Source organism: Saitoella complicata, assembly GCF_001661265.1.
Source record: "Saitoella complicata NRRL Y-17804 unplaced genomic scaffold SAICOscaffold_24, whole genome shotgun sequence".
NCBI classification, from domain to species: Eukaryota; Fungi; Ascomycota; class Saitoellomycetes; order Saitoellales; family Saitoellaceae; genus Saitoella; species Saitoella complicata.
This window is the reverse complement of record NW_017567015.1, coordinates 137479-162844: the sequence shown is the minus strand read 5'-3', so window position 1 is coordinate 162844 and position 25366 is coordinate 137479. Positions and strand designations below refer to the sequence as shown.

At 53.4% G+C, this 25366-nt stretch overlaps 11 protein-coding genes across 11 annotated transcripts; 6 read left to right on the top strand and 5 right to left on the bottom strand.

The window, feature by feature from the left end:
* The first annotated feature begins 196 nt into the window (after positions 1-196).
* On the top strand, positions 197-1107 carry SAICODRAFT_73214 (uncharacterized protein). The gene is made up of 2 exons (XM_019170835.1): positions 197-260; positions 310-1107. Exons 1-2 carry the CDS (start codon positions 235-237, stop codon positions 1085-1087), a joined length of 804 nt encoding a protein of 267 aa, XP_019021830.1. The 5' UTR covers positions 197-234; the 3' UTR covers positions 1088-1107.
* Positions 1021-1860, bottom strand: SAICODRAFT_167994 (uncharacterized protein). Its single transcript, XM_019165699.1, has one exon. The coding sequence runs from the start codon at positions 1721-1723 to the stop codon at positions 1127-1129; it is 597 nt and encodes a 198-aa protein (XP_019021829.1). The 5' UTR covers positions 1724-1860; the 3' UTR covers positions 1021-1126.
* A 1683-nt stretch (positions 1861-3543) lies between these two features.
* SAICODRAFT_9678 (uncharacterized protein) lies at positions 3544-5688 on the top strand (the record flags this gene model as incomplete). Its single annotated transcript, XM_019172065.1, has 1 exon — positions 3544-5688. The coding sequence occupies one exon, from the start codon at positions 3544-3546 to the stop codon at positions 5686-5688; it is 2145 nt and encodes a 714-aa protein (XP_019021828.1).
* A 799-nt stretch (positions 5689-6487) lies between these two features.
* Positions 6488-10465, top strand: SAICODRAFT_27372 (WD40 repeat-like protein; the record flags this gene model as incomplete). The annotated part of the gene is made up of 1 exon (XM_019167027.1): positions 6488-10465. One exon carries the CDS (start codon positions 6488-6490, stop codon positions 10463-10465), a length of 3978 nt encoding a protein of 1325 aa, XP_019021827.1.
* Positions 10466-10624: 159 nt separating this feature from the next.
* SAICODRAFT_73210 (uncharacterized protein) lies at positions 10625-14077 on the top strand. The gene has a single exon (XM_019170834.1). It carries the CDS (start codon positions 10689-10691, stop codon positions 13965-13967), a length of 3279 nt encoding a protein of 1092 aa, XP_019021826.1. The 5' UTR covers positions 10625-10688; the 3' UTR covers positions 13968-14077.
* A 171-nt stretch (positions 14078-14248) lies between these two features.
* Positions 14249-15718, bottom strand: SAICODRAFT_44288 (uncharacterized protein; the record flags this gene model as incomplete). Its single annotated transcript, XM_019168770.1, has 2 exons — positions 14249-15008; positions 15177-15718. Coding segments are annotated over 2 exons (1302 nt in total), but the record flags the coding sequence as incomplete, so codon positions are not given.
* Positions 15719-17054: 1336 nt separating this feature from the next.
* On the top strand, positions 17055-17743 carry SAICODRAFT_61105 (snare Ykt6; the record flags this gene model as incomplete). Its single annotated transcript, XM_019169824.1, has 2 exons — positions 17055-17158; positions 17230-17743. The coding sequence occupies 2 exons, from the start codon at positions 17055-17057 to the stop codon at positions 17741-17743; spliced, it is 618 nt and encodes a 205-aa protein (XP_019021824.1).
* A 530-nt stretch (positions 17744-18273) lies between these two features.
* SAICODRAFT_49228 (uncharacterized protein) lies at positions 18274-18576 on the bottom strand (the record flags this gene model as incomplete). The annotated part of the gene is made up of 1 exon (XM_019168955.1): positions 18274-18576. A coding segment is annotated over one exon (303 nt), but the record flags the coding sequence as incomplete, so codon positions are not given.
* Positions 18577-19485: 909 nt separating this feature from the next.
* On the bottom strand, positions 19486-20386 carry SAICODRAFT_9672 (uncharacterized protein; the record flags this gene model as incomplete). Its single annotated transcript, XM_019172063.1, has 2 exons — positions 19486-19599; positions 19652-20386. The coding sequence occupies 2 exons, from the start codon at positions 20384-20386 to the stop codon at positions 19486-19488; spliced, it is 849 nt and encodes a 282-aa protein (XP_019021822.1).
* A 255-nt stretch (positions 20387-20641) lies between these two features.
* On the bottom strand, positions 20642-21718 carry SAICODRAFT_9671 (uncharacterized protein; the record flags this gene model as incomplete). Its single annotated transcript, XM_019172062.1, has 2 exons — positions 20642-21022; positions 21074-21718. The coding sequence occupies 2 exons, from the start codon at positions 21716-21718 to the stop codon at positions 20642-20644; spliced, it is 1026 nt and encodes a 341-aa protein (XP_019021821.1).
* A 225-nt stretch (positions 21719-21943) lies between these two features.
* On the top strand, positions 21944-25216 carry SAICODRAFT_96670 (DNA replication factor C, large subunit). The gene is made up of 3 exons (XM_019172059.1): positions 21944-22045; positions 22095-22158; positions 22212-25216. The coding sequence occupies exons 1-3, from the start codon at positions 21974-21976 to the stop codon at positions 25163-25165; spliced, it is 3090 nt and encodes a 1029-aa protein (XP_019021820.1). The 5' UTR covers positions 21944-21973; the 3' UTR covers positions 25166-25216.
* Positions 25217-25366: the final 150 nt, after the last annotated feature.

The window sequence follows — 25366 nt, the reverse complement described above, 5'->3', positions numbered from 1 at the left end:
ATTCCTGCGCAAAGAGACAGCGACACGAGCTCCGTTAAGCATTGACGTTATGGATCAAGAGTGAATGCGTTGTTGCTGCTTCACCTGATATACGAGCTCCGTGCGCTCAAGGCCAGAAATCGTTGAGTGCCGGTCAACGCCGCGAGCCGGAAGAACTGCAACCCCTGCAGAAACCGATGAACCAGTAGATGTACGACGACGAAAGCTTAAACGATACCAAACCATACGGACAGGATGGACAGTGGAGATCGATACGAAAGGTAAGCATTTATGCCGTTTAACCGGGAAGAGGACTGGCTAATCCGTTAGGCGTGCTCCAGAACGACAGCGCTCGCGTTCTCCGCACGAGAAGAGCAGTAAACGTAGAAAAAGTCCTGAGGACGAATCGAGACATCGGGCGAGGTCGCATCAGCATTCATCCCGGAGGGATCGTTCGCCGTCGCGTCATCGGTCATCCCGACGCGACCGTTCGCGGTCCAGGCATAGATCGAAACGCGACGACAGAGATAGGGATAGGTCGTCCTCGCGACACAGATCACGACGAGATCGCGACCGTTCATCTTCACACCATCGATCGTCACGCAGAGACTGCTCGGCAGACCGCGAAAGACAGAGAAGTCGTCGAGAGAGGTCATCGAGTCGGTCTCGGGTGCCAAAACCATCTCGGGATGAGCGTGTGAACGAAGATAACGAGGGTGACGCATGGGTGGAGAAGAGCGCCGAATCACGACCAAAGCCCATCACATCGAAACCACAGCCAACGGAAGCAGACGATCCCTCCGATGACGAAATCGGCCCCCTCCCCCCCTCCGGCGGCCTCCCCACCAACTCTCCAGCTGACCCCCCAGCTCCCACCCACCTCTCCAAACTCGAAGCAGCAGGATACGTCCTCTCCGGCTCCCGACACAAACGCATGGCCGCCCTCCGCGCAAAAGCCACATCTAAGATCCTCACCGAAGAAGACAAGAAAAAGAAGGTGCAGGAGAGATTAGAGGAACGCACGAGGAAGGAGGAGGTGATTTTGGAGGGGTTTAGGAGTATGGTACGAGAGAGACAGCAGGGGGAAAACAAGGAGGAATCGAAATGAGTGGGATGGTGATAGGTGACTAGGTTTCCATTGATAACTCTATTTGTTCGCGATGAAGAGTTTGTCGACAAGTTTTGCACCCCCGTCAGCTTCCCAGAACGATCCCTCCCGATCCAACAGAAATCCCTGGAACCTAGCCCCAACCCTCCTGCTAACCCACAATACCGCAAACCCCATGCCCGCAGTCCCCTTCACTTCACACTCATTCCTCCCCACTCCCGTCCAAAGCGGTTCTTGCAGATATAGATCCTGGATATTGTACGTACGGACGCGAGGAGTGAGGAACGGCAGCATGCGAGGAGTCTGGAGCTGGACTTGACGGGCGTTAGGGGTAACTGTCAGGGTGAGGATGCGGCGAGAGGGGAAGTAGAGGAAGGCGGAGGCGACGAGGAGGCCGACTGCGCCGAGACCTGTTGCATACGCGGCACGTTTCTCAAACGATGACAACTCGTACTTATTTGTCTCCCTGTGATCCATAAATGTTAGAGGAAGGGTAAGGAGAGGGAGAGAGAGCGTACGGATCAAGCTCAGCATAATCAAACCAAACCCAAGTCGCGATATTACCCCAAAACGCCAACTGTAATAACGCAGCGACATAGCACAGCACCGCGCCTCTCTTCTTATCGGGCGCGACATACAGCATCGTCGGCACAGTCGAATTCTTTAGCTTGCTGAACATTTGCCATACGGGGATTCTCTCAGCGGCGGCGCCGGCAGTGGGTGCGAGTGGTGGTGTTGGGGAGGCCTTGATCTTTGTGGATACCTGTCGTAGGGATCGAGCAGTTGAGGAGAGGAGGGAGGAGGAGAGAGGTTTCCATGGGCGGAGGGTTGTAAGGCGGAAGGCGGAGAGCATTGTCGTGATTGTCGACGTTACAGCTGATCGAGGAGATGGCGGTGCAGGTGTGGCTCAAATGTGTACCGGGGCGGTGCATGCAGGGGTGAATCGGCTCGCCTTGGGTGATGCCCAGGCTTTCCTTTACGATCATGGAGGTGTTCACCCCTTTGTTCTTACGTTCCGTATTTCGTGGTCGCAGTTGTCGCCTATCTTTAAGACTTTCGACTGCAACTGCGGTATGTCCAATGTCCGTTGGGCCGTAGGATGCTTGTTACCTGCGGACGTGGGGGTCGGCGGTGCTGACTTTATTATGATTTGACTTTACGCGTGGCATGATTGATCTGCGTGCCCAGCTGCTGGGAATGAAGACCGGCCCGCTACGTGCAGATAGCCGGTGATATGACATCTCCGGCTGTTCAGTAGCCCTCCACGTCAGCATTTCTCGTCCTCTCCATCTACAAAGTCTCATGATGATCTGTTGTTGAAGCCAAGTCCCCCATTTAACCAAGGTTTAACTCGTGAGGGTTAGGGCGCGCGCGTGTGCTGCCTCAATCGAACGTCCTGCAATTTCCGCCTACCCAGATTTGATCAGAGATGCTGAACCAAAGGGGTTTAGCTGAGCAAGGCACGACAGCGAGACCAGGACTAGAGGGAGGGAGGGGCTTTTTTCTTGTTTGAGATTTTTGAGATTGACGTAATGCGGGCCTTGTGCGATCGGGCATACAGCTCACTCAGTATGGACGGGGGGATGGGGGTGGGCAGTGTAGGCAGGGCAATGGATGAGTAGCGTTCGAGGAGGCAGTGCCAGCATGACGTTGTTGATCGAGCCTCCCATGTAGACAAGAGATGAGCAGATTCTCCCAACTGCCCATGGCTAGATCGTCGCTTCAAATTTCCGGCTTGTTGTTGAGGTGTCGAGAGGCGCTTCTGTTTTCTCCTATTGGTCGAACAGCCAAGTGTGGCCGGCCGCCGCGCGCGCAAACTCCTTGTACCGGTAAATTGGGTTTCTGGTGCAGACAGGAGCTGCCGCTTGACTGAGAGTAGAAAGTGCTCCACCAAAGGGGAACCTCAATAAGACTTGCGACACACCCCACCACACACCCTATCAACCAGTTGCTGTCAGCGAGAAGCGTGATTATCGGCCTTTAAGACCCGCATTCGTTCGCCGGGAAGAGGAGTTTCGATTGCATTTACTCCAGTAAAGGAGCGCACCGAAGAACCAAGGCAAGTCGACTGTACGGCCTTCGCCACCAAACAACACACAACACTCCGTTCAACGCGTTCAACGCGTCCCGGTTTCGAGGGTTCTTTGCAGTTTACTCGTCAGTAGAGCATTACCTTGCTCTAGCGAGTCGTCCTTTACGTTTTTACACCTTTCTATATAACGATGTCTGTGATATCGTTATAACCCAGGTGGGCGTCTTTGTCGTCCACCCACTGTCATATCAGCCGGAGCACAGCTTAATCGTGCGCCTTTGACCTCTGATTGAGGTGTTTTGTCTTTTGTTTGAAATCTCTCCACTCAGTTTTTATTTCCGGTTTATTCGACATTGCGGTTCTCAACGGAAACGCGACATACGAACGAACAAGTTAGCATTTATTCGCATACAACTTTACGATAATGCCGTCACCACAACACGAACGCGAACGCATCGCTCTTGACTACTTCTCCCTTGCACCACTAGAGAACGTTGTCAAGGGGTTGAGCGATGTCAACTACAACATCCCCGGCGCCTACCCCGCAACACTACCAAACGCCGAAACCTACCACCATCAACGTCCTTCGATCGTCATTCCGGCCAACTGCCAGACGGACGAGTTCGGAAAACGATTGATCAGCCCCCCACTTGAAGCCCCAAAGAGTCTCCTAACGGCGATGTTGGTGAGTCCCACCACGACTGCAGAGGAGGGAAGTACCATCCCTTCATCTCCCGAGATGAGTTTAGCAGGGAATGAGTCGACGAGCTCAGAAGAAGAATGTGATCAGAAGCTCAAGAAGAGGACTGTCAAATTTGGTATTTCCCCGAGAACCAGGGTCGTGCCGCCTACGCCTAAATCCACACCTGTCGATAAAGTCCCATCACCAATGAAGAAGCCATCGATCAAGTTTGCTTGTGTGCCTTCTGCATCGGAAAGTGAGGCACAGGCTCCTGCCCCTGTGAGGAAGGTCACACTCGCAAGATCGCCGGCGCCTCATCGTCCCAGTGCTTTGCATGTGCGGGAAAAGTCTTCCTCTAGCGAGGAAAAGGAGAAGAAAGAAGAGCAGGTACCGGTAAGGCGTACGATCAAGTTCGCCTGTGCACCTGCGCCTGCTAAGGACAAGAGTCCTGTTGTATCAGAGAGCGAACAGGCACCTCCCAAGCAGCGCAGTATTAAGTTCGCGTGTCCTGCAAATCCGAAGACTGCGCCTGTTGTCACCGTGGCGGCAGAGCAGCCAGTGCAAGCACAAGCGCAGGAAAAGAGGAAGAGCATCAAGTTTGCTTGTGTGCCTCACAAGACGACCACGCCTACCCACACTGCATCCGAATCTGAGCAGCCAGCGACGCGCATGAATGCCTCTGTTACTGTCAAGTTTGCTGCATGTGCTGCTGTGACTTCTGAGAGTGAAGGCGGCGATGTTAGTTCGAGGAGTCACGGTCGTATGCACTGGGATTCCACGACAGCCTCCGCTATTACGACGGCTGCTACCTCTCCTGACCATCATCACCACTTTTTTGATACCTCGAGGAGGACATCTGCGTCTCATGATGCTTCTTCCCGTCGTCCTAGCGGTGTCGGTGAAAGATATCTTCCTGAACGGAGCACAGACGCGCATATGAAGACTGTCGACGGCGTGCTGCAGAAAGCGAAAGAAGACGAGCTGGCGCGCATGGCGAGGGAAATAGAGGAGGAAGAAGAGGAAGACGAGGAGCTGGATGAAGAGGAAGAGGGGTACGTTGAGGATGATGAATACGACGAGGACGATGATGAGGATGTGGAGGTTTTTGGGGCTGAGGATGAATATGAGGATGAAGAAGATGAAGAGGGAGAGCAAGAAGAGAATGATAACGTGGATGATGAGGATGAGGATGCGGAGGATACCGATGAAGGTATTATCTCCAGGGGTGAGCAGACGCCAAGGGCCACAGGTTCAAGCATGCGTCTTCACCTTCCTCCCCGCTCACCTTCTTGCTTCCTCATTCCGCTCACTGGACCACCCCTTACACCCTCCGCCCAACTCGCCGACAGACTTCCCGACGCAGTTGATTTCGTCGCGGGAAGGATGGAAGAAGACCAAGCTGCTGAAGAGGCTTTTGCCAACGCAGTCGAAGAGAAGAGGGCTAGGCAGAGGGTTATCACGCCTCAGGACATCGACCCGTACTTCCCGGATGATGTCGTTGAGGACGAGGAAGAGGTTCCGAAGGAGGTTCTAGGCAAGAGTCCCCCACCTGCTCCTCGCCGTCGTCTCTCTCCACCCGCCGTGAACCTTAACCGCACCAAGTCCCTCCCTGGCCGCAACCGCACCTCGTGCCGCGCCGTGGCAATTTGTCCCCCGAAACCTTTGAGCTCGAGTGTCAACATTGCGCAATTACAACAACCCCGTCGTAGACGTGGCGCGTTGGATATTGTCAAGGGACTCGAGCGAAAGAAGGCGAAAAGAAAGGGGCTGTTGAACGCGCCAATGAGGGAGTGTTTGGCTGTTGGTGCTGGTGCGGCAAAGATGGCCGAGATGGCGAAGGGACTTTGTGGGAAGAAGGTTGAGGGGTTGTGGGTTTTGAGTGTATGAGGAATGAAAGAAGAGTATTTGGTATTGTGCTGGGCATCGAACACGAGGTCAAAGTTCGAGCGTGTTGCGAGTGCCGGCAAGATTATGAGAATGAAGCAAAGAAGCAACAGTATTGGAAGAATTGAAGTGAACGTGATTGCTACAGCATGAATGCTAGTGGATTAGATGAGGTGGTAGTATGGTTGTTTATGGAAAGCACCATGGCCCGCGGCCAGATTGAAAAATGCAGAGCTTATTTATCTCACAACTTGACCCTCTATGAACTCCCATGCCCCGACTTGCAACTGGATGACGTCCGCGTCGATCGCGTCGAGGTTGACGATCCCGTCGTCGTCGTACTCCATCGCCTTCTAATCTCGAGTCAGGTTCTCCGTCGTTTCATGGCTCAGTCTACGCCGTCCCTACTCCGTCGTCGTCGTACTGCTACGTAGGGAGTACGATGCATGGATGAGATGCCGGCGCTCCTGCAGCTGACCGTGCACAGATCTATCCCGTGAGACCGTGTGCCCGGGGCCATGAACCTTCCTTTGATCCCGTGTATGGTTTGCGTCAGAACTTCTCAATTGACTTTCATATTACTATTTGAGAGGAGCTCACGTTCTCTCCTGCCCAATGATGACAGGTCATATACACGCGCTCAGTGCATCATCGCCAGTTAGGGCCCCGGTGTACACACCGAAAGGGTCAGCAATACAGACACGTACGAAATTCCCAGTTGACAGCAATCCGATCAGCAGCTCCTCGTCCAGCATATCCAATTCATCAATATAGATCACTAGACGAATACTGAGCCTGATCGATGCTTCTGAAGCAAGTTCCTCGCACGGCGACCTTCGCCTGGTCACCAACAACCGGTCTCCCCCTCCTCGCGTCAGGAACTGTCGCGGGAGCCGTCGATGCCGATTTCTCTAATACTACAGAGTTGGAGATCTGGGATTTGAATCTACTTGACCAATCACAGGAGGCATTTGAGTTGAAGTCCTCGAGCGGGAAGGTATCAACTGATGCGCGATTCTACGACTTGGCATGGGGAAATGTGAACAATGAGAGACCAAAGGGTGTACTTGCTGGTGCGATGGAGAACGGAGCATTGGATCTCTGGGATCCCAGCGCGATTCTGGATGGAAAGACGAGCGAGGAGGCATTGATTATGCGCAACACCACACACACCGGCGCTATCCGCAGTCTCGAATTCAACCCCTTCCAACCCAATTTGCTCGCTACGGCCGGTGCGAAGGCGGAGATCTACGTCTGGGACTTGGCTAACCCTACTAAACCTTACGCACCCGGAGGTAAGCCTTCACGCATGGACGAAGTCGAGTCAATTGCTTGGAATCAGCAGGTCGCGCATATTCTTGCGACCGGAGGAAACACCGGATACACTACGGTCTGGGATCTTAAGCTGAAGAGGGAGTTGCTGCACTTGCATTACCCCGGTACCTCTGGTGGATTCTCCTCTGGCAAGCGCGGTATCAGCAGTGTCGTCTGGCACCCCGAGAATGCCACGAAGCTCATCACTGCTTCTGAGGATGACCAGAACCCCGTTATCCTCATGTGGGATCTTCGTAATGCGAACGCACCCGAGAAGATCCTCTCCGGTCACGAGAAGGGCGTGTTGTCCCTGTCTTGGTCCAAGCAGGACAGCGACATTCTTCTTTCTTGTGGCAAGGACAACAAGACCCTCTGCTGGAACCCCAATTCTGGCGAGATGCTCGGTGAAGTTTACAACTCCGTCAATTGGCACTTCGAGACCCGGTTCAACCCCAAGAACCCGGATTTGTTCGCCGATGCCTCTTTCGACGGAAAAATCTCCGTGCACTCCTTGCAGAACACCATGCCGCGGGATCAGAAGTCCGCAGCGGAGATTGCGGCGTCTAAGCCTTCTGGCGCTGACTTCTTCAATATGCCGACGTATTCTGACCCTAACGCTGCGTCAAGCTTTACCTTGAAGCAGGCGCCCAAGTGGTTACGTCGCAAGACTGGTGCGACCTTCGGTTTCGGTGGTAAGCTTGTTACCTTCGGCTCCAAGAGCAAGTCCGTTAAGGTCACCCAGGTTCTCACCGAATCCTCCTTGTCCGAGGATGTCGCCAAGTTCCAGGAAGAGCTTGCTAAGGAGGACCTCTCTGCACTTTGCGAGACTCGTCTGGAGAACGCCGGCGATGCTGAGAAGCAGAACTGGAGAGTTCTTAAGGCTTTGTTCGAGAAGGACACCCGACAGAGATTGATCGAGTATCTCGGATTCAAGAAGGACGAGATTGAGAAGGAGTTGGAGGGCAAGTTCGGTAAGCTTAGTGTCGAGGAGACCGAGGAGCCTACTGAGGATGAGAAAGCGGAGTCAGCGGACACGATTGCTGAGCCAGCTGTTCCTGGAGTCGAGCCTGTACCTTTGAAGAAGACTCACAACAAGAGGATGTCCATGCTTTTCTCCGGTGATAGTGCTAACGGCGCTGACTTCTTCGGACAGCTTAGCAGCCAGGCCGAGACCAAGCCCAAGGCTGAGGGTACCCGTCCTTTCGAGATTTTCTCCGAGAAGGACACCGAAACCGACAAGCTTATCACCAAGGCTGTCTTGCTTGGCCAGTTCGAGAAGGCTGTCGAGATCTGCTTGAAGGAGGAGCGTTTGTCGGACGCATTCATGCTCGCTATGTGCGGTGATGAGAAGTGCAGGAAGAGGGTTCAGACCGTCTACTTGCAGAAGAGGATCGCCAAGGGTGCTGCCTCCTACCTTCGCCTAATCTCCTCTTCCGTTATCGACAAGGACTTGAACGATGTTGCTTCCAACGCAGACTTGAAGGGATGGAAGGAAGTTATGGTCGTTCTTTGCACATATGCTGCGGAGGAGGACTTCTCTAGTTTATGCGAGTTGCTCGGAGAGAGGCTCCAGCAGGCTGGTCAGACCAAGGAGGCTGCTTTCTGTTACTTGGCCGGAGCCAAGTTGGAGAAGGTTGTCGGTATTTGGTTGGACGAGTACAAGGAGGAGGAGACCGCCGCCCTCGAAAAGGCCAAATCTGACAACGATGCTGGCGTTTCTCCTTTCTCGGTTCACGCCAAGGCTTTGCAGCGCTTCATCGAGAAGGTCACCATCTTCCGTAAGGCTGCCAAGTACGATGATACTGATATCTCCGCCGTCGCTAACTGGAAGCTCGAGTCCTTGTACGAGAAGTATGTCGAGTACGCCGACATCATGGCTTCACAGGGCAGCCTCGAGACCGCGCAGAAATATCTGGACTTGTTGCCGACGGCATACTCCACCACTGCTCAACTTAAGGAGAGGATCAACAAGAACCTCAAGCTCGTCGCTGCTCCCGCTGCTACACAGGGCTACAGGCCTGCGGCTGCTCAGCCTGCTGCTCCCTCGTTCTACAACCCAACTGCTTCGGCGAACCCATACCAGGCCGCCGCGCCCTCAATCCCGTCTATCATTACCCCCATGGGTGCTCCTCAGCCGGCGTTGAACCCCTACGCTCCTCAGCAAGGATACTCCGCGTCTGCTGCCCCTCAGCAGCCCTCTTACTTCGGCGGGGACCAGGCTACTGGTAACTATGTCCCTGCATTCCCTCAGCCTGTGATGCCCGGTCCTCCCAACCCCGTGGCATCTCCCTCGACGCCCGTCATGCCTCCTCCCTCGCAGGCGAAGAAGATGGACGGCTGGAACGACGCACCGGTCTTGCCCATGCCTGCCCGTCGTACTCCGGCACCAATCCCTAGTCCTGCTCCCGCATTCTCGCCCTTCTCTGGCCAGACTGCGCCTGCACCTGGACAGCCTGGTGTCGCTCCTCCTCCTCGTGGACCATCGGCTGCTCCTCTCCCACCGCCGAAGACCAATGCAAAGCCTCCTCAGCGTGTGACTTTGCCGCCACAGGCTCAGCCCGGCTCTGCCGCCATGACTCCGGCGGTTCAGGGACCTCCTCCTACCGGCGCATACGCCCCTAACCCGGCCCAGTCACCAAGGATGCCCGCTTCGAGCCCATACGCACCGGCTGGCGCTGTCAACCCAGGAGCACCGATCTCGGTACCTCCTCCTAGGGTGATTGCTCCCCCTCCTCAGGCAAACCCCTACGCACCACCTCCTCAGGCTGCTGCACCACCACAAACCTCGGCATACGCGCCAGTGCCTCAGCAGAACGCTCCGGCAGCTACCTCTCCGTACGCGCCTGCAGCAACTACCGCTCCCCCTGTCAACCCATATGCTCTTCCGTCTATGGGTGCACGAATGCCTGGCTTGTCTGGCCCATCGGCTCCTCCACAGGCCGCTGCTCCTCCTGCTGCTATCCCCCCTCCACCTCAGGGTCCTCCTCGTCAGGCACCTGCGCAGTCTTCGCAGACCGCTGCCGCTTTGCAGAGACTGCCTACACCTGCGCAGTCTCCTCCTGCGGGTCAGTATGCCCAGCTCGCCCAGCCTGCCGCATCCAAGGCACCCAAGTATCCTGCCGGTGACAGGACGCACATTGCGCCTGCGAACAAGCCCATCTTCGATATCCTTAACGCTGAGATGCAGAAGATCAAGGCTCAGGCACCACCGCAGTTCAAGCGGCCCGTCCAGGACACTGAGAAGCGCCTCAACATCTTCTTCGACCTCGTCAATAACGATGACGAGACCTTGTCGAAGGAGTTGCTAGGAGAGATGTTGAAGCTCGCACAGCACGTTTCAAGGAGAGATTGGAGTGAGGCTGCTGCTATTCAGTTGGAGTTGTTGACGAACAGGACGCAGGAGTGTGGTGTTTGGATGGTTGGTGTGAAGCGGTTGTTGGATATGGGAAGGTCGTTGCCCGCATAAGTGAAGATAATAGGACTAGGGGATGAAAAGAGCATTGTAGCGGGCTAAAGATATCATGTTGCCATTATCCATGAGCTGCCCAGGTTCATGGTTGCCATGACTGCAGGTAAGCAAGCGGTCCCTGCGCAAAGGTGAACACGTAAACAAACCCGTCGACACCCTGAGACGAATCAATTGATCTGCACCACCAAGTTCAACAGACGAAGTAGCGGATTAGTGGTTCATGGTACTCTTTGCGAGGTCTCCATCCCCAAAGCGCCGCCAGTTGCCCCCAACTACAACGCGACAGGTCTCTACCACCAAAGGTACACAAGAAGTGAAGCTCCTACCGTCGGGAGTGAACGGAATATCCTCCTTGTCTCCAAGTGCAATTTCCGTTCATCCAAACTCGAAAGCAATACTGTATACAGCAGGTGGACATGCAGTTTTATCGCAATTCCGTGGGCCCGAGGAGACCTTACAACGAATCTTCTCTGCGCCGAGGAATGTCGAGGCAGCGAATGAACGTTCCCGAGCCCGGTATGCGAGTCCGGGTGGCCCAGCAAATCCGGTAGATGCTAGGGCTGGCAGGCGCTCGCCATCAAAGCTCGGACCGAATGCAAGCTTGGCTGCTGCATACATCGTCAATGGGAGCTCGCCTTCCTCCAGGGGCCGCTTCAGCGCTCCGAACACCGGCAACACATACTCTGACAAAGGTTCAGAGAGCGGTGCTCCTGTATGCGCCAACCGGGTCAGTCCTTTCATCAGCACAGCTCTCTCACCCGATGGAAGATTCGCTGCTGTCGGAGAAGAGGGTGCTAAACCTCGGGTTCTTATCTACTTCCTCGAAGATCTTGAAGCCAATAACTACCCATTCGTCATCCAGGATAACGACCACGGCATTCAATGCTTAGCATTTAGTCCCTGTTCGAGGTATCTGGCAGTGCTGGGTGTCATGCATGACGGGTTGATCAGTGTTTACGATTTGGGCGTCAAGACACGAGTACTCAAACCCGAGCTTGTAGCGAAGAATAATGTGAAGTCCGCTATCTTCGATATGCAATGGGTCAGTCATGGAGAAAACTCGACGTTGGTGACCGTGGGACGTAGGCAAGTGCGCAGATGGTTTTGGACGACGGACAAGGATAAACCGCCCGGGCACTCAAAGTTCGTCCCAGCTTTACTGCAGAAACGAGATGTTATCCTGGGTGACGAGGCGTTCAGTGATGGCGAGTTCGTGTCTGTACGTGGTCTGGGAAACGAGAAGGTGGTGGTCGCATCTCGCACTGGTTCCATCTTCGCCTTTGAGGAAAACGGACCTAACAACCTTATGCGTGTACACGATGTCGGTCACGGTGTTCTTAGCATGGATGTCGATTACATTGATGGCTGGCTCTGGGTTGGTGGCCCAGGCGGCGTTCTGACACCGGTGGATACGGACCTGTTCCATTCTGGATCCTCCCAGGGCTCGCGCACTCCGCCCAAAATCCCAGCTCTGGTACCGTCCGACGCTGACATCACCACCGTTCTTTTCCTTGGCAAGAATCAGATTGCTGTGGTCAATGATCGCCGTACTATCCATCTTCTGACTGTAACTGCGAAGGACGAGGAGGAGTCGGTTCTTGAGCGCAGTGCGCCATGTCACGAAAATGCTATCAAAGGTGTCAGGAGGTTATCCATGACTAACTCTCTGGGCGCAACACACATGACATGGGATGCGCGGGCTGTTTGCTTCTGGACGGAGAACAGTTTCCTGCTCGCAAAAATGGATATCGATATCGAACAGCGTAATTGGGGCGTTGACGAGTACGAGGTCAACGAACTGGAGTGTGCGGCGTTGACATCGGACGGGCAGCTCATTGCCGGCGATAAATACGGTACTGTCTCTGTTATAGATTTGGAAACCGAGGAGATTGTTTTCCGGATGTCTGACGCACATCTTGATGCGATTTCCGGTATCGACATAGCGAAGAATGGCGATGTCCTACTATTTGTCACGGCTTCCCGCGATCGGACGGCGCAGATTTTCGCCAAGTCGAAAAGCAAGCCAGCATGGCGTATTGTGGATACTGTGGAGGATACTATGCCTATGACTCGTGCTGTTTTCCTGAGGAATGCGCTGGTTCTTGCCACTTGCTCCTCTAACGAGAAAGTTCTCACGATCCGCAGATTGGCGCGTCCACCAATGCAAAATGAGGCAAATGAACTTCAGATGGCGTTTACTCTTCCGCACAAGATTACTCTATCAAATTCACCATGTGACATGCTTGCTCGCAGCGCTGGCAAGAGTGAGCTTATTGTGACCAGTTCTGATGGTACTGTTCACATTATCGATTGTGGAGATGCGGTAGGCCTGTTGCCGCCAAAGGTGGATACATGGAGGACAGACACGGCCTTGGCACGCGTCAGTATTATGCACCTGGATCGGCCAGTGTTGGTTCGCGATCAACATAAAAAGCAAAGGCAGTCCAACTTGCTGATTGCTGCGATCGGCAAGGATAAGAGTTTGAGAATTTACGACTACGCAACTGGTGGGCTGGTAGTAAGCCAAGCACCGCAGTGCCGCGGTCCCACAGGCATGGTTTTTGTTAGGTACTTCCCGCAAGCCAACGCAGTTCACGCATATGCACTGGTTGTCACGACGAGTGATGGTGTCATCTGTCGCATGAAAGTCGAAGGCCTCAGAACAGTCTGTCCTGTTGATTCATCAAGCCCTGCCCTCGCGGGACGTGTCGTAAGGAATACCAAGACCAAGGAGCAACTCGCTACATGGGAGATTTCCGAAGCCCCTGGGACCCGCATGTCAGCTCAAGATGGAGCTCAGAGCTCCGCTACCTTCGACAGCTACGATGATGAGCTTGCCAAGCGGTTCTCTCCCGTTGGCGAGTGTCCATCTACTCCCACTGGTCCAGGGAAACGTGATCCGGGGCGTACGGGGCGTACGTTCGGCGTGCGCAAGTCTGTTTCCATTCCTAACCTGCGCCAAAGCGCCGCTGGAACGAATCGCGGTCTCGAACCGCCTGAGTCGCCAACAAAACTCGCTCTGCGTTATGCAGCATCCAAAGCAGCGAGACCGGATATGACCCCGCCATCCCGCGCAAAGGTTGCATCTTGGCTTAACGATGCTGCGACCAATGCCTCGGTCAGCCCCGTTAAACCTTCTATGAATGGCAAAGAGGAAGCTCTGTCGGTTGCGGAAGAGATTGTGGTTTCCTTGCGGTATCTACGCAATTTGCTTCAGACAGAAGACATCGCAAATGCAAAGAAAGCTCCAAGAGAAGAGGAGACTTTACAGTCGTTATTGAATGAGTTCAAGAAGACTTCGGACATGATCACGGGATCCGGTGTCGAAGCGAATAGTGCCGTTAACGATCTGGAGAGAACCATGGCCAGACTGGGTATGGAGGGTTTCGCCAGTCGACTCGTTGAAGAAGTGAGGAAGGCAGCAGGAGGCAAGCCTTCTCTGAGTGACACTCTGGCTGGTTTGGAGTCCCGGGGAGAGGAGAAAGAGCACTCAGAGTGACGGTGTGTAGGATGGAGAGCATAATTCTCAAGGCGGTATATGGCGGTGTATGGCGTACTTCTTATTGTTAGCACTTTATATGGGATAATCCTTAGGCTTTCAGAGCATCAACAACATATGATAATAGTTAGTTGGTATCTTATCCAATGTCCATACTGAAAATCACACGCCTATCCTGATGTAATGTTCCCCATGCAAAATCATATAGCATATCCATCACCCACCATCCCCGGCCTATCTCTCTCGATCATAGACAATCCCGTGTCATGATTTGTAGGCAGGATAATCAGCGGGATACTGCAGTCGAAGGTATTGCAATGTACCTGCTCAGGCGGCAGCATTACCGTTCCCCGATCATCGCTATGTACCGGTTCCAATAACTCCGGGTATGTTGGCTTTTCCACGGGTATCTCGGGGTCATCCAGCGGTGAAGGTGTCACAAACTCAAGCCGTAATGACCACTGCTGACTCACTCCACTCGTACTAAACCCCGGCGTCCCACCCAACGGTACCACCATCCCAAACCCAACTCGTTCGGCGGCAGTCACGCTCTCGTTGAATTCACCCCATACCTTTCGCGTGGCACGCATTACGCTCTCACGACTCTTCGCACTCATGACCGGATCGACAATCTCACAACTCTCGAGTGTGACGCGAATATGATGGCACTTTATCCTCGCTTGTCGGAAATCAAGGGATGCAGTGATTGTCTCCCCGAGTTTATAGGCGGGGCGGGCGAGGGTTAGGTGGCCTACCCTCACACCATTCCGTGCAAGGTCGTAGGTTGAGGTGTTTGAGATATCCGCGATTCCACCTCCTCTAATCGCCTCCTCAATTGCTTCACGGCACGAGATCCTTCGTATGAACGATTGTCGTCGACTTTGACTCGGTGACTTCAGCGGCCTCGGTATTCTCTCATGCTGGCCATGGTATGAGCCCATACCCTGCATCTGCATTGCCGTATTAATCGATAACGAACTCCCACTCCTAGCACCGATCAACCTCGGTCGTCTAGGTGTGCTCCGCCCACTATTGGCAGTGCTGTCTTCAGATTGATCCAGCAAGTCCGCGACATAGCTCTTGAAGTCATCATATGTACTTTCCTTCTTTTGCTTCGTCACACCATCCCGAGCTGTTGGTGCTTGATACGACTCTCGCTTCACCGGACTCGATTCTCCACTCCCATGGCCGTTACTTGACCCCACACACGCCGTAACAGCCGTATCCCGCAGCAACACAAACGGGCTGAGCATGTCATACACCGGACACTTCCCAAACTCATTAACATTCGCAAAAACCCGAAACGGGACCTCAACCCTCCCCACACCCTGCGTCCCCGGCTTTTGTACCCCAATCACGAGGTTATACGTAATCTTCAACGCCTTGCCTTTATGTGTCGGGGGTAATTCCCGCGGTAACTGGAAAGTGTAGGAATACGTCCTCGACTCACCCGGTCCCAAGCGTAGATCCACAAACAAGATGGACTGCGGCGTTGCTAGGACGGGGACATCTCGAGCGGACGCTTCCTGAGTCATCTCTTTTACCGTACTCTGTCCCCCACCTCCCAGAAAACCACTCAAAGCCCGAAGACCCCATGAGGAAGTGGATTTCTTGATACCGATGACGCCACCGCCCGATGATGTACCGATGATAGAGCGTTTCTTGATATCGGTGAAGGAGGAGGCTTGAACGAGGGATTCGTCGACGATGAAGGAGCCGTGGAGCTGAGCGTAGCCCATCAACAGTGTCTCCTCAACCTCCACATCTTGGATTTCCTGTCGGGGAGGGACGGCTAGGGAGGAGTTCCGGCTATGTTGTTGGAGAAAGGATGGGCGTCGGTGACCTACGCCGGTTGGGGAGGAGCTGTATACTGAATTGTTGTTGCTGGAATTCGCCATGGAATATAAGTCGATGGAAGGTCGCACACTGGGCGGCATAGACGAGATCTCGGAGTCCTGGTATTCAGACGCGATACTAAAATCAGTTTGTTCCGTGAATGTCCTACTCCTCACAATTGGCGTTGGACGCTGAAACCCCAACTCGGTAGATACGGAAGATGATGCTGGCGCCTCAGGTCCTGCTTCGCCTTCGGCTTCGGGTTCTTCGGTGAGGATGGGTACCGGTGGTGGTGAGGGCGTCACTGCAATTGCCGGCATCGTGATTTCCTTACTCGCCGGAGGAGGTGGAAACACGAACTTCTTCGTCGACAGGTCATCCTCGCCCTCTCTCCTCATACTCATAGACCGTCCACTACTCCGTCTCGAACCCGTGGGTGGCCGGGCATGGGCGTCGTAGCTGTCCCCTCTATCACTCCGTCCATATATCGGTGGTCTTCTCGGTTGTGTGTTATCCAGTGTGGTTGTGGGAGGAGCACCCCACCCCTCGAATGTATTCTTATCCGGTTGCGGTGTTTGTGGGATTTTGACGTGTACCCCACTCACTCTCCTCGTCTGCTGCGGCACAGAGCTCAACGACACAGCTCGATTATGCCCTCGCCCGACATCGAGCGGTGGTGGTCTCCGCGGGCTACCGATTGCTTTCTCCAAGATTTGGCCGATTGACATGATTGAAAGACTCCGGCCATGGGTGCTCAGCTTTCGTCGGGAAGAGGAGTGAGATTGATCATCCTTCGCCCGTACAGGCAACTTCTGCCGCGCAAACGGTGGACTCGGTGGTCCCATGAACGAATTCGATCTCACCATCCCTGTCCCCGCTCCCGTCCCTTGTTTCTCCAGAAACCTCGATGCCCCTCCATGTCCATTATGCGATGACGAAGGCCTCCTCACCCGTGCGTTATTGACGAAAGTGATGTTGCACGTAAACAATTCCCCCCCAAAGAAAGCATTTTCTGGAAAGTCGACTTTGAAGCTGATATTTGAATGCGCATTTAGTCCGGCCATGAGCTCGGGCTCTCAATGGCTATAGCTCTGGCCTCTTCGTTCCCCGGAGTCACCCTGTCGAGGACGTTGGACGCGCTGGTATATGGGGATGCGAGGTGAGGCAAGGTGATGCGGCCAGTTGCCCGCGTATCCAAGCTTCCACTCTGACGTTACACCAACAACATCTGAGCATTTACTCCCTACGGCAATGAAGCTTTACTCCATCTCCATCCTCCGCAACGAGTCAAAACCCGCCACGGTGTTGGCCTCCGCGGAAGACCTCTCTTCCTTTGGATTCTTCCAGCGTGGATCGTACGTTCCCCAATCCCCCCTTGACCTCCCTTCACTCTTCGTGTACGCAGGTATTAACATTTTGTGTGCAGAGTCGGCGAATTTATGACCTTCTTCTCCAAAACAATCGCAGAACGCACCACCCCAGGCCAACGCCAAGACATCGAAGAAGGAAACAACTACGTCGGACACGTCTACGCTCACTCCTCCGGTCTCGCCGGCGTGATTATTTCCGACAAGGAATACCCGGTGCGGGTGGCATACTCCCTCCTCAACAAAATCCTGGACGAGTTCATCACACGGCATCCTAAGCCCAGATGGCAATCCGACCCCATGAACCCATCCGCTCCTGCACCATCAACGCCTTTCCCGGAGTTGCACACCTATATTGCACGCTACCAAGACCCGAAACAGGCTGATACCATCATGCGCGTCCAACAAGAACTCGACGAGACGAAAGTCGTCTTGCACAAAACGATTGAGAGTGTGTTGGAGAGAGGAGAGAGATTGGATACGCTTGTTGATCGGAGTGAGGCGTTGAGTGCACAGAGTAGGATGTTTTATAAGCAGGCGAAAAAGACGAATAGTTGCTGTGTGGTTATGTAGGGGACGCTACGGAGCCGTACATGGTGTGTGTTACCTAGGGGGGTGGAGGGAGGGTGGTGGGCAATGTCAAAGACGAAGCACGTTCGGAAGGCAAGAAAAGACGGGCACTTACCCGGGCTATATTATTGGTGATATGGTGAACTGTGTGGATCTGGGTGTTTGGCTTGGAAGGCTTTATATGATGTTGTCGTGGATCGGTGTGTTGGTTTGGACGTGCCCGCGTGTTTTGGGCTTTGCGATAATAATAGAGTTTCTTCAATTCGTCAATAAGCAGCACAGCTCATGAAGCAACCCCTGTATGCATTGAAACCATGACCTGTTTCCATTGATAAAATGCCCATTATGTATCGTTTTCGCCTGACCCTTCAAGCCGCCACAGACTCCTTCGGCTTCAACAACCCCTCCTCGATCAACTCCGCCTTAATCTGCGCCCTAGTCTTCAACTGGTGAATCGGCGTCAACTTTGGCGTCGGAATCGGTGGCAAACCGTCCTCGTCCACGCTGTTCTCCCTGACTTGGTCCGACAACATCTTCCTATGAATCTTATTCCTAAGCCTCCATCCCACAACCCCAATCTCCTTCATCCTCGCCATCTTACAACCCGTCACATACGCATCCAATCCACCTACCTTATCCAACGTCCTCAATAACCCCGTCGTAACCTTCATCTTGAACTTCTTGTTGAGGGTTTTGGAGTAGAGCGTTGAGCGTTGGATGTTTGGCAACCATGTCCTCCGGTTTTTGTTCTTGAATTCAGAGATGGAGTTTCCAAACTGGATGTGTTTGCCACCGTAAAGACCGCGGTCTTGTTGTTTGAAGGTGAGGGAGTGACCGGTGACAGGGACGTATTGGCCGTTGATCTTGCCTTTGAAGGTGCGGATTTGGGTGGTTTGCACGGGCTGGACGGCGAGTGCGGTTCTGCTTGAGGCCCGTAGCGAGGGAAATATTGACCGAAGGGAGAACATGGTGTTCGTGGTTGTAACTTTTCTTGACGGTGGAGGTTACCGGTATGGAGGTTATGCACGAGTATGCAATAAATTGGGAGGGTCAGCGCAGCCCACCTCCTAAAGAAAGTACATCAAGAATAGGATCTGGAAATGTAGAAGATCTGAAAGGCCATATCCTCTGAGTTGCTAGCACTTTTAATTCACTACCCTTCAACCTTCACACCGAGTCGAGAGCCGTGCCACACTCCCCCTCCCACGCCACGCCCGCCCTCCCGTATAAATCTTCCCCGACCCGCGCATCCTCAACAACCCACAATGGGTTTGTGCCCGTCTCGCCGCGCCGTCCTCCTCGGAGGTTCGGTCGTAGCTTGAGATGGGTACACCGGCTAGATGGATGCATCACCTTCTCACCCTGCGCTTGAGCACTTCCTTGTGTCGTGGTCGCGCAGACGAGAGGGAACTTCTGTATGGTGTTGATCCCGTCGACAAACCCTCGATTGACGGATCCCATTCCATGTTGATGTTCGCCTTCGGGCTGAGCTCCATGGGTGGGTGACGGGGCGTTATATTCCTACTCCTTCCGTGCGTGCTCCCTGGAGTTTTGCGGTTGGGAAAAACCATATCGGCCACAAACCTTTCTATCGGTCATACGAGTTCGTCGCGACGTAATTGCTCTCGGGACGTTGTCTTATCATTGAATGAATGGTGTATCATGCTAGGGTGTCTTTGTTGAATAGATGCTGTTCCTCCGATATTCCTTCTTGTCCCCGTCGCCTAGTCCATTGTTTGATGTCATCATGCCAACCGCAAGAACCCGAATGACACATTCACCAACAACCCAGCGATAATCGCAATCTGCGTTCTCCGATTAAACACACCCTCCCTTAACAAAAATATTGCAAAAACGCCCTGTAAAGCTTTGTCAGTTCCCTGTTCACATACGATCTTCAAGTGGGAATACCGCAAAGAACCCAATCATCAACCCTTTAAACATATCCCAATACATCCCCTCTCCAAGCTCCGCCGTCGCAGTCGCTGCATCTCCAGCAGTGGTATTCGCACCCTCATCCATCCACCTCTCCTCCATCTCTCGTGCGCGTGCTTGTGCGGCTTCATTGTCTTCGTCCTCGCCATCTCCTACCCCACCACCTTGCAGGCGATGGAATTGGGCACGGAGATTGGCGATATCGGCATCTGAGAATCCTGCGTTGCGGAGTCTGTCGAAGCCGGTTGGGAGGGGTAGTGTCGATGGTCCTGTTGGTGTTTCGCTCTCTTCCCCATCGGCGGTGACTGGTCGTGCTTCTGCTTCGAGTTCTTCGTGTGTTGCTTCATCGCCGACAGAACAATGTACCACGGCCCCTCTTTGTACTTCATCATCCTCCTCCTCAACCGTCGAGCGAAGTCGCAGTTCTGTCTGCAACGATCCTGAATCCCGTAATACTCTTCCACTATGAATTAACCTCAACCTCCTCCTCCCAAACTCCGGTCTCTGCTCCCTAATCTTCTGCTTTACAGTCTTAATCACCGCACTCGGCACCAACTCCACATTAAGATCCGGCGGCTGTGGTATCGTTCCAGCGAAACGGATCGTAAGGTGGACCTGCGATGGTGGTGCTGGCGCGGATCCGCGGCTGAGATTGAATGTTTGTAGAGGGATGTATTGAGCATTTGATGTTCCTCCGAAGGGTCCGGGCATTGTTGGATGGCTCCGTGGTGGAGGCGGTGAATTGTTTGTTTGGTGGAGGGTTTGCTGATGTCACCGGACGCACCCCAAAATGCAGGGCACCGATAACAATTAGAAGCACCGCGCAACGAAGGTTCGTCTCGCAAGACATGAAGGATATAACACTAGGATATAAAGCCTAGGATAACTGTCAGCTACATCGCACCTAAAGAGACGATTGTATGAGATAGGTATCTGCTGTAGCAATTGCACAACGTGGCACTTCGATTAGACAACGCTTGCCCTGCTCTGCGCTCTCTCACTTCCCCTAGACCCCTTCGCCGCCCCAATCACATCTTCACTAGCCTTTCTCTCTTTCTTCGTCGCATGCCTGGTCTCTTTCCCGGCTGATAATCTGGATTCCTGTCGCATCGCTTCATCCGCATGGCCAAGTCTAGTTTTCGCACGCTCAATGCCCTCGAATAAGTCGTGCACATGTGCGCCTTCCAGAGGCGCATACTTCAAGGCATGTCGCTCGAGCTTCTTCAATCGTATGCCGAGGTCAGAAATCTCCTTTGAGAGTGAGGTGAGCGAAGCCGACTTGGCGTATGATGATGACAATCGTACATTCTCTTCACGTAGACGAGCCATTTCCTGCTCAGAACGTATCTGTGCGATCGTGTGAGCATTAAATCCTTCAGAGGACTTCATGGATTGTACCTGTAGCTCACTCGTCTCCTTATGTAGCGTTTCATTCGCCAACCTTAGCTTCTCAAACTCCTTCTGCGACTCCCCACCGTCTTCGTCCTTCTTGATTTGAGTTCGCAATGCTTCAACTTCCCGCTTGACCGTTGTCTCCAGCTGTCTGCATCTCCTCTCGCTTTCCTTCCTTTTGCACCTTTCTTCGATGACCTCTTTCAACCCCTCCGAGAGCATCTGCTCCAATTTCTCACAGCGAAGCTGCAGATGCGCCATACGAACAGTCGCCTGAGTTCTCTCTCGTCTTGCGGTGTCAACAGCATCCTGGTACTTTATCTTATATGTTGAGCATAGCGATTCGTATTGACGTTTTTGCAAAGATATTTGATCCTCCAGTCTCCTCAATGCATGCTCCTCACCGTCACTGGCAGGCGCTGAGATGTCCGCATTCCCTCGGCGAAGTCGCAGGGCATTCCGCAGCTTTGCATTCTCCTCCACGACCTCCATCAACGCTGTTCGTTCCGATACAAGCGCCTCCTCCAGCTTCTCGACGGTTTCCCCGAGCTCTTCAATGCGTTCTTCCGCTGCATCAAGACGTTGTTCGAGTCTACGTCGAGTGTCGAAGTCCAAGCGAAGGCCGTCCAGTCGGTCAGTCAAGGTTGCCATTGCTATCTTGGTTGTGTATGCACTGGGTTGTATGCGTGTCGTTCTGTTATTGTACCGCGCGCCGGCGTGCATACTGAGGATTTGAAGTACCGGCCCTTAGTTACTTTGGCGCGACATCCTCGCCGTTTCTTATTCAACACGACGCCGTTTTCTCATTCGTCTAGAAACGCGCTTTCCTGCAGGAGCCGGTGCGCGTAGATTACGACACGAACTTCAAGCTCGCAAGAACCATTCGAAGTGTCCCTCTTCACCGCAATGGATATCCGCTCATATTTTGGAGGAAAGTCCTCTGATCCACCATCAGCGAAGAAGACTGTGAGTAAGCCTGTACGTGTGGCGGCATATAGAGGGCGAACAATGGCTGATCGAACAATAGGCAGCAAAGAGCTCGGCAAAGAAGACTGAGGAGAAGGGCAAGGGACGGAAGAAGAGAGTTATTGGTGGGGATTACGCAGCAGTCTGTAACAAACTTTGCTGACACCTGTTACTACAGAATCGGACGAGGAAGAGGAAGAAGAGCCGTCACCAAAACCCGTCGCCAAACCTACTCCAAAACCCCAAAAGGCCGAGCCTGAGCTCAAAGCGACAGATGCCTCGGCATACTTCGGCTCCAACAAGATCTCAAAAACAGCCCCAGCTCGTAAGACTAAGCCAGCGGCACCGAAGAAGGCTGTAAAAGACGAGGACGACTTTGATGACAACATGTTTGACGACGACAATCTGATACGTGAGTTGGAAGAGGAGGAGGAGCGAAGTCAGAGAGAGGCTAGCCAAAAGGCCGCCAGTCAATCGCAACCTAAGGTCGAGTCGAAGAAGGAGGTCATCGACTTGGAAGACGACGCGTTTGAGGACGAAGTCGTTTCAAAGCCAAAGAAACGAGCTCCGCCCAAGGAGATCTTGGAGATCAAGGATGATGACGAGGATGAGGACATGGAAGATGTGAAGCCACCCCCTAAGAAAACCGCAGCCAAGCGTAAGGCGCCTGAGCCCGAGTCGGATGAGGAGCCTAAGAAGAAGGCAGCTCCTGCAAAGAAGCCACGTACTACTACGAAGAAGGCAGAGCTGGCGGGCGCAGAGCAATCGGCAGAGGTTCAAGCTATCCTTGATTCGATTCCATTAACGAATGCTCCTCCACCACCGGACAGGCCGGCTGACCAGAAGTTCAACTACCATGCCTTCGCTGCCAGCAAACCCGCCGACGCACCGACCGGTACGACCGAACTCCCCGTTGGTGCGCCAAACTGTCTCGCAGGTCTATCCTTCTGCTTTACTGGCATTCTGACAACACTTCCCCGCGAAGAGGGTCAAGAACTTGTCAAGCGTCACGGAGGCAAGGTCGTTACTGCTCCATCCAGTAAGACTTCCTACGTCGTTCTTGGTGAGAATGCTGGACCTAAGAAGTTGGAGACCATTGCGAAGAATAAGATCAAGACTATCGACGAATATGGTCTGTTCGAGTTGATCAAACGACTGCCTGCAAACGGAGGTTCTGGCAAGGCAGCTCAGGATCACGCGGCCAAGATGGCAAAGGAAGAGGCAAAGGTCAAGGAGATTGCTAAGGAGATGGAGCAACAGGAGAAGGCAAGAAAAGAGGCCGCAGCGGTCAAGTCTGACTCTGCTGGTGAGGCTTCCCCTACTGAAACCACCGACCTGTGGACGACAAAGTACGCACCTACAGCGATGAAGGACATTTGCGGAAACAAGGGACACGTGGATAAGTTACAGAAGTGGTTGCATGACTGGCAGAAGTACGAGAAGGCAGGATTCAAGAAGGGTGGTCCAGACGGATTGGGTTTGTTCCGCTCTGTCATCATGTCTGGTCCTCCTGGTATCGGAAAGACTACCGCAGCGCACTTGGCCGCAAAGCTCGAGGGATACGACGTTTTGGAGTACAACGCTTCTGACACTCGTTCCCAGAAGCTTATGCGTGAGGCTTTAGCAGGCGTCATGGACAACACGTCTCTTTACGGATACTTCGCCGGTGACGGCAAAGCTGTTCAGAAGGACAAGGGCCGTCTCGTGCTCATCATGGATGAGATTGATGGTATGAGTGGTGGTGACCGTGGTGGTGTTGGGCAGTTGAAGCTCTTGATGAAGAGTACCAAGATTCCCATTATCTGTATTTGCAATGACCGGAAACACCAGAAACTCAAGCCTCTTGACAACACCTCTTTCGAGATGCCCTTCCGGAAACCTGATGTCAATGCCCTGAGGTCGAGGATTATGAGTATCGCTTTCCGTGAGGGATTGAAAATCTCTCCACAAGTCGTGGAACAACTCGTCGCGGGCACCAATGGTGACATGCGTCAAATCATTAACTTGATGTCAACCTGGCGCCTCAGCAAGACCAACGTCGACTTCGACAGCGCCCAATCCTCCGTCAAGAGTGCCGAGAAGCACATCGTCCTCAAACCCTGGGACATCGTTGGCAAACTTCTGAGCGGTGGTATGTTCCACCAATCCTCCACCGCAAGACTCAACGACAAGATGGAACTCTATTTCAACGACTTCGAGTTCACACCTCTCATGATGCAGGAAAACTACCTCAAAACCACGCCGGACGCAGCACGGAAAGAGACGGACCAACGCATGCAAAAACTCAAACACCTCGAACTCGTCGAGAAAGCCGCATCCTCGATCTCCGACGGTGACTTGTGCGACGCGATGATTCACGGTCCACAACAACAATGGTCACTCCTCCCCGCCCATGCAATCTTCTCCTCCGTCCGCCCCGCATCCTTCGTCGCAGGCTCACGCGCAGAAATGGGGAAGTCGTCCTATAACCCAATGGCAGGCGGTTTCGGGGGTGGATACTCCTTCACTGCCTGGCTTGGCAACAACTCCAAACAAGGCAAACTGCAGCGTTACCTCCGCGACATCCAAGCACACATGCGTCTCCGAACCTCAGGCGACAGAAACGAAATTCGACAATCGTACCTTCCCGTCTTGTTCGACCGTCTGCCTGTTCAGCTTGCTAAGAATGGCGTGGATGCGATTGGGGATGTGATTCAGCTCATGGATGAGTATTTCTTGAATAAGGAGCATTATGACGAGATTTTGGAGTTGAGCTTGCCGCCGAATGATGGTGATGCGATTCTCAAAGAGATTCCGGCTGCGACTAAATCGAAGTTCACGCGGGAGTACAACTCCGGCTCACACCCCATCCCCTTCCACAAGATTACCTCGACTGTCGGGGCTGGCAAAGTTGGTGGCGGTGGTGGGAAAGCAGAAGCTGATTCTTTGGATGTCATTGATGAGGAAGCTGATGATGCGCCGGTTGTCGAGGATGAAGTTGCGGAGGATGATGACGATGATCTGAGTAAGGATTCATTGGTTAAGGCGAAGCCCGCTGGGAAAGGGAAGAAGGCCGCTGCGCCGAAGAAGGCAGCGGCTAAGAAGGAGCCGGCCACGAAGAAAGCTCCGGCGAAGAAGGCTGCGAAGAAATAGTCATAGAAGGTAGGAAAGGTGGGGTCTTTGGGATATCAGTTTTGGCGTAGGAAATATTACTACAGTATAACCAACACCATGCGTATACTACGATACGGTCAATTGCAATCGCAGTTGTAACTATAACCATATTTGATTGATATAGGCCTCAAAACAGATCTCATGGTCCGTGAGCGGGCATGTGTAGACAAGAGCTGTCAT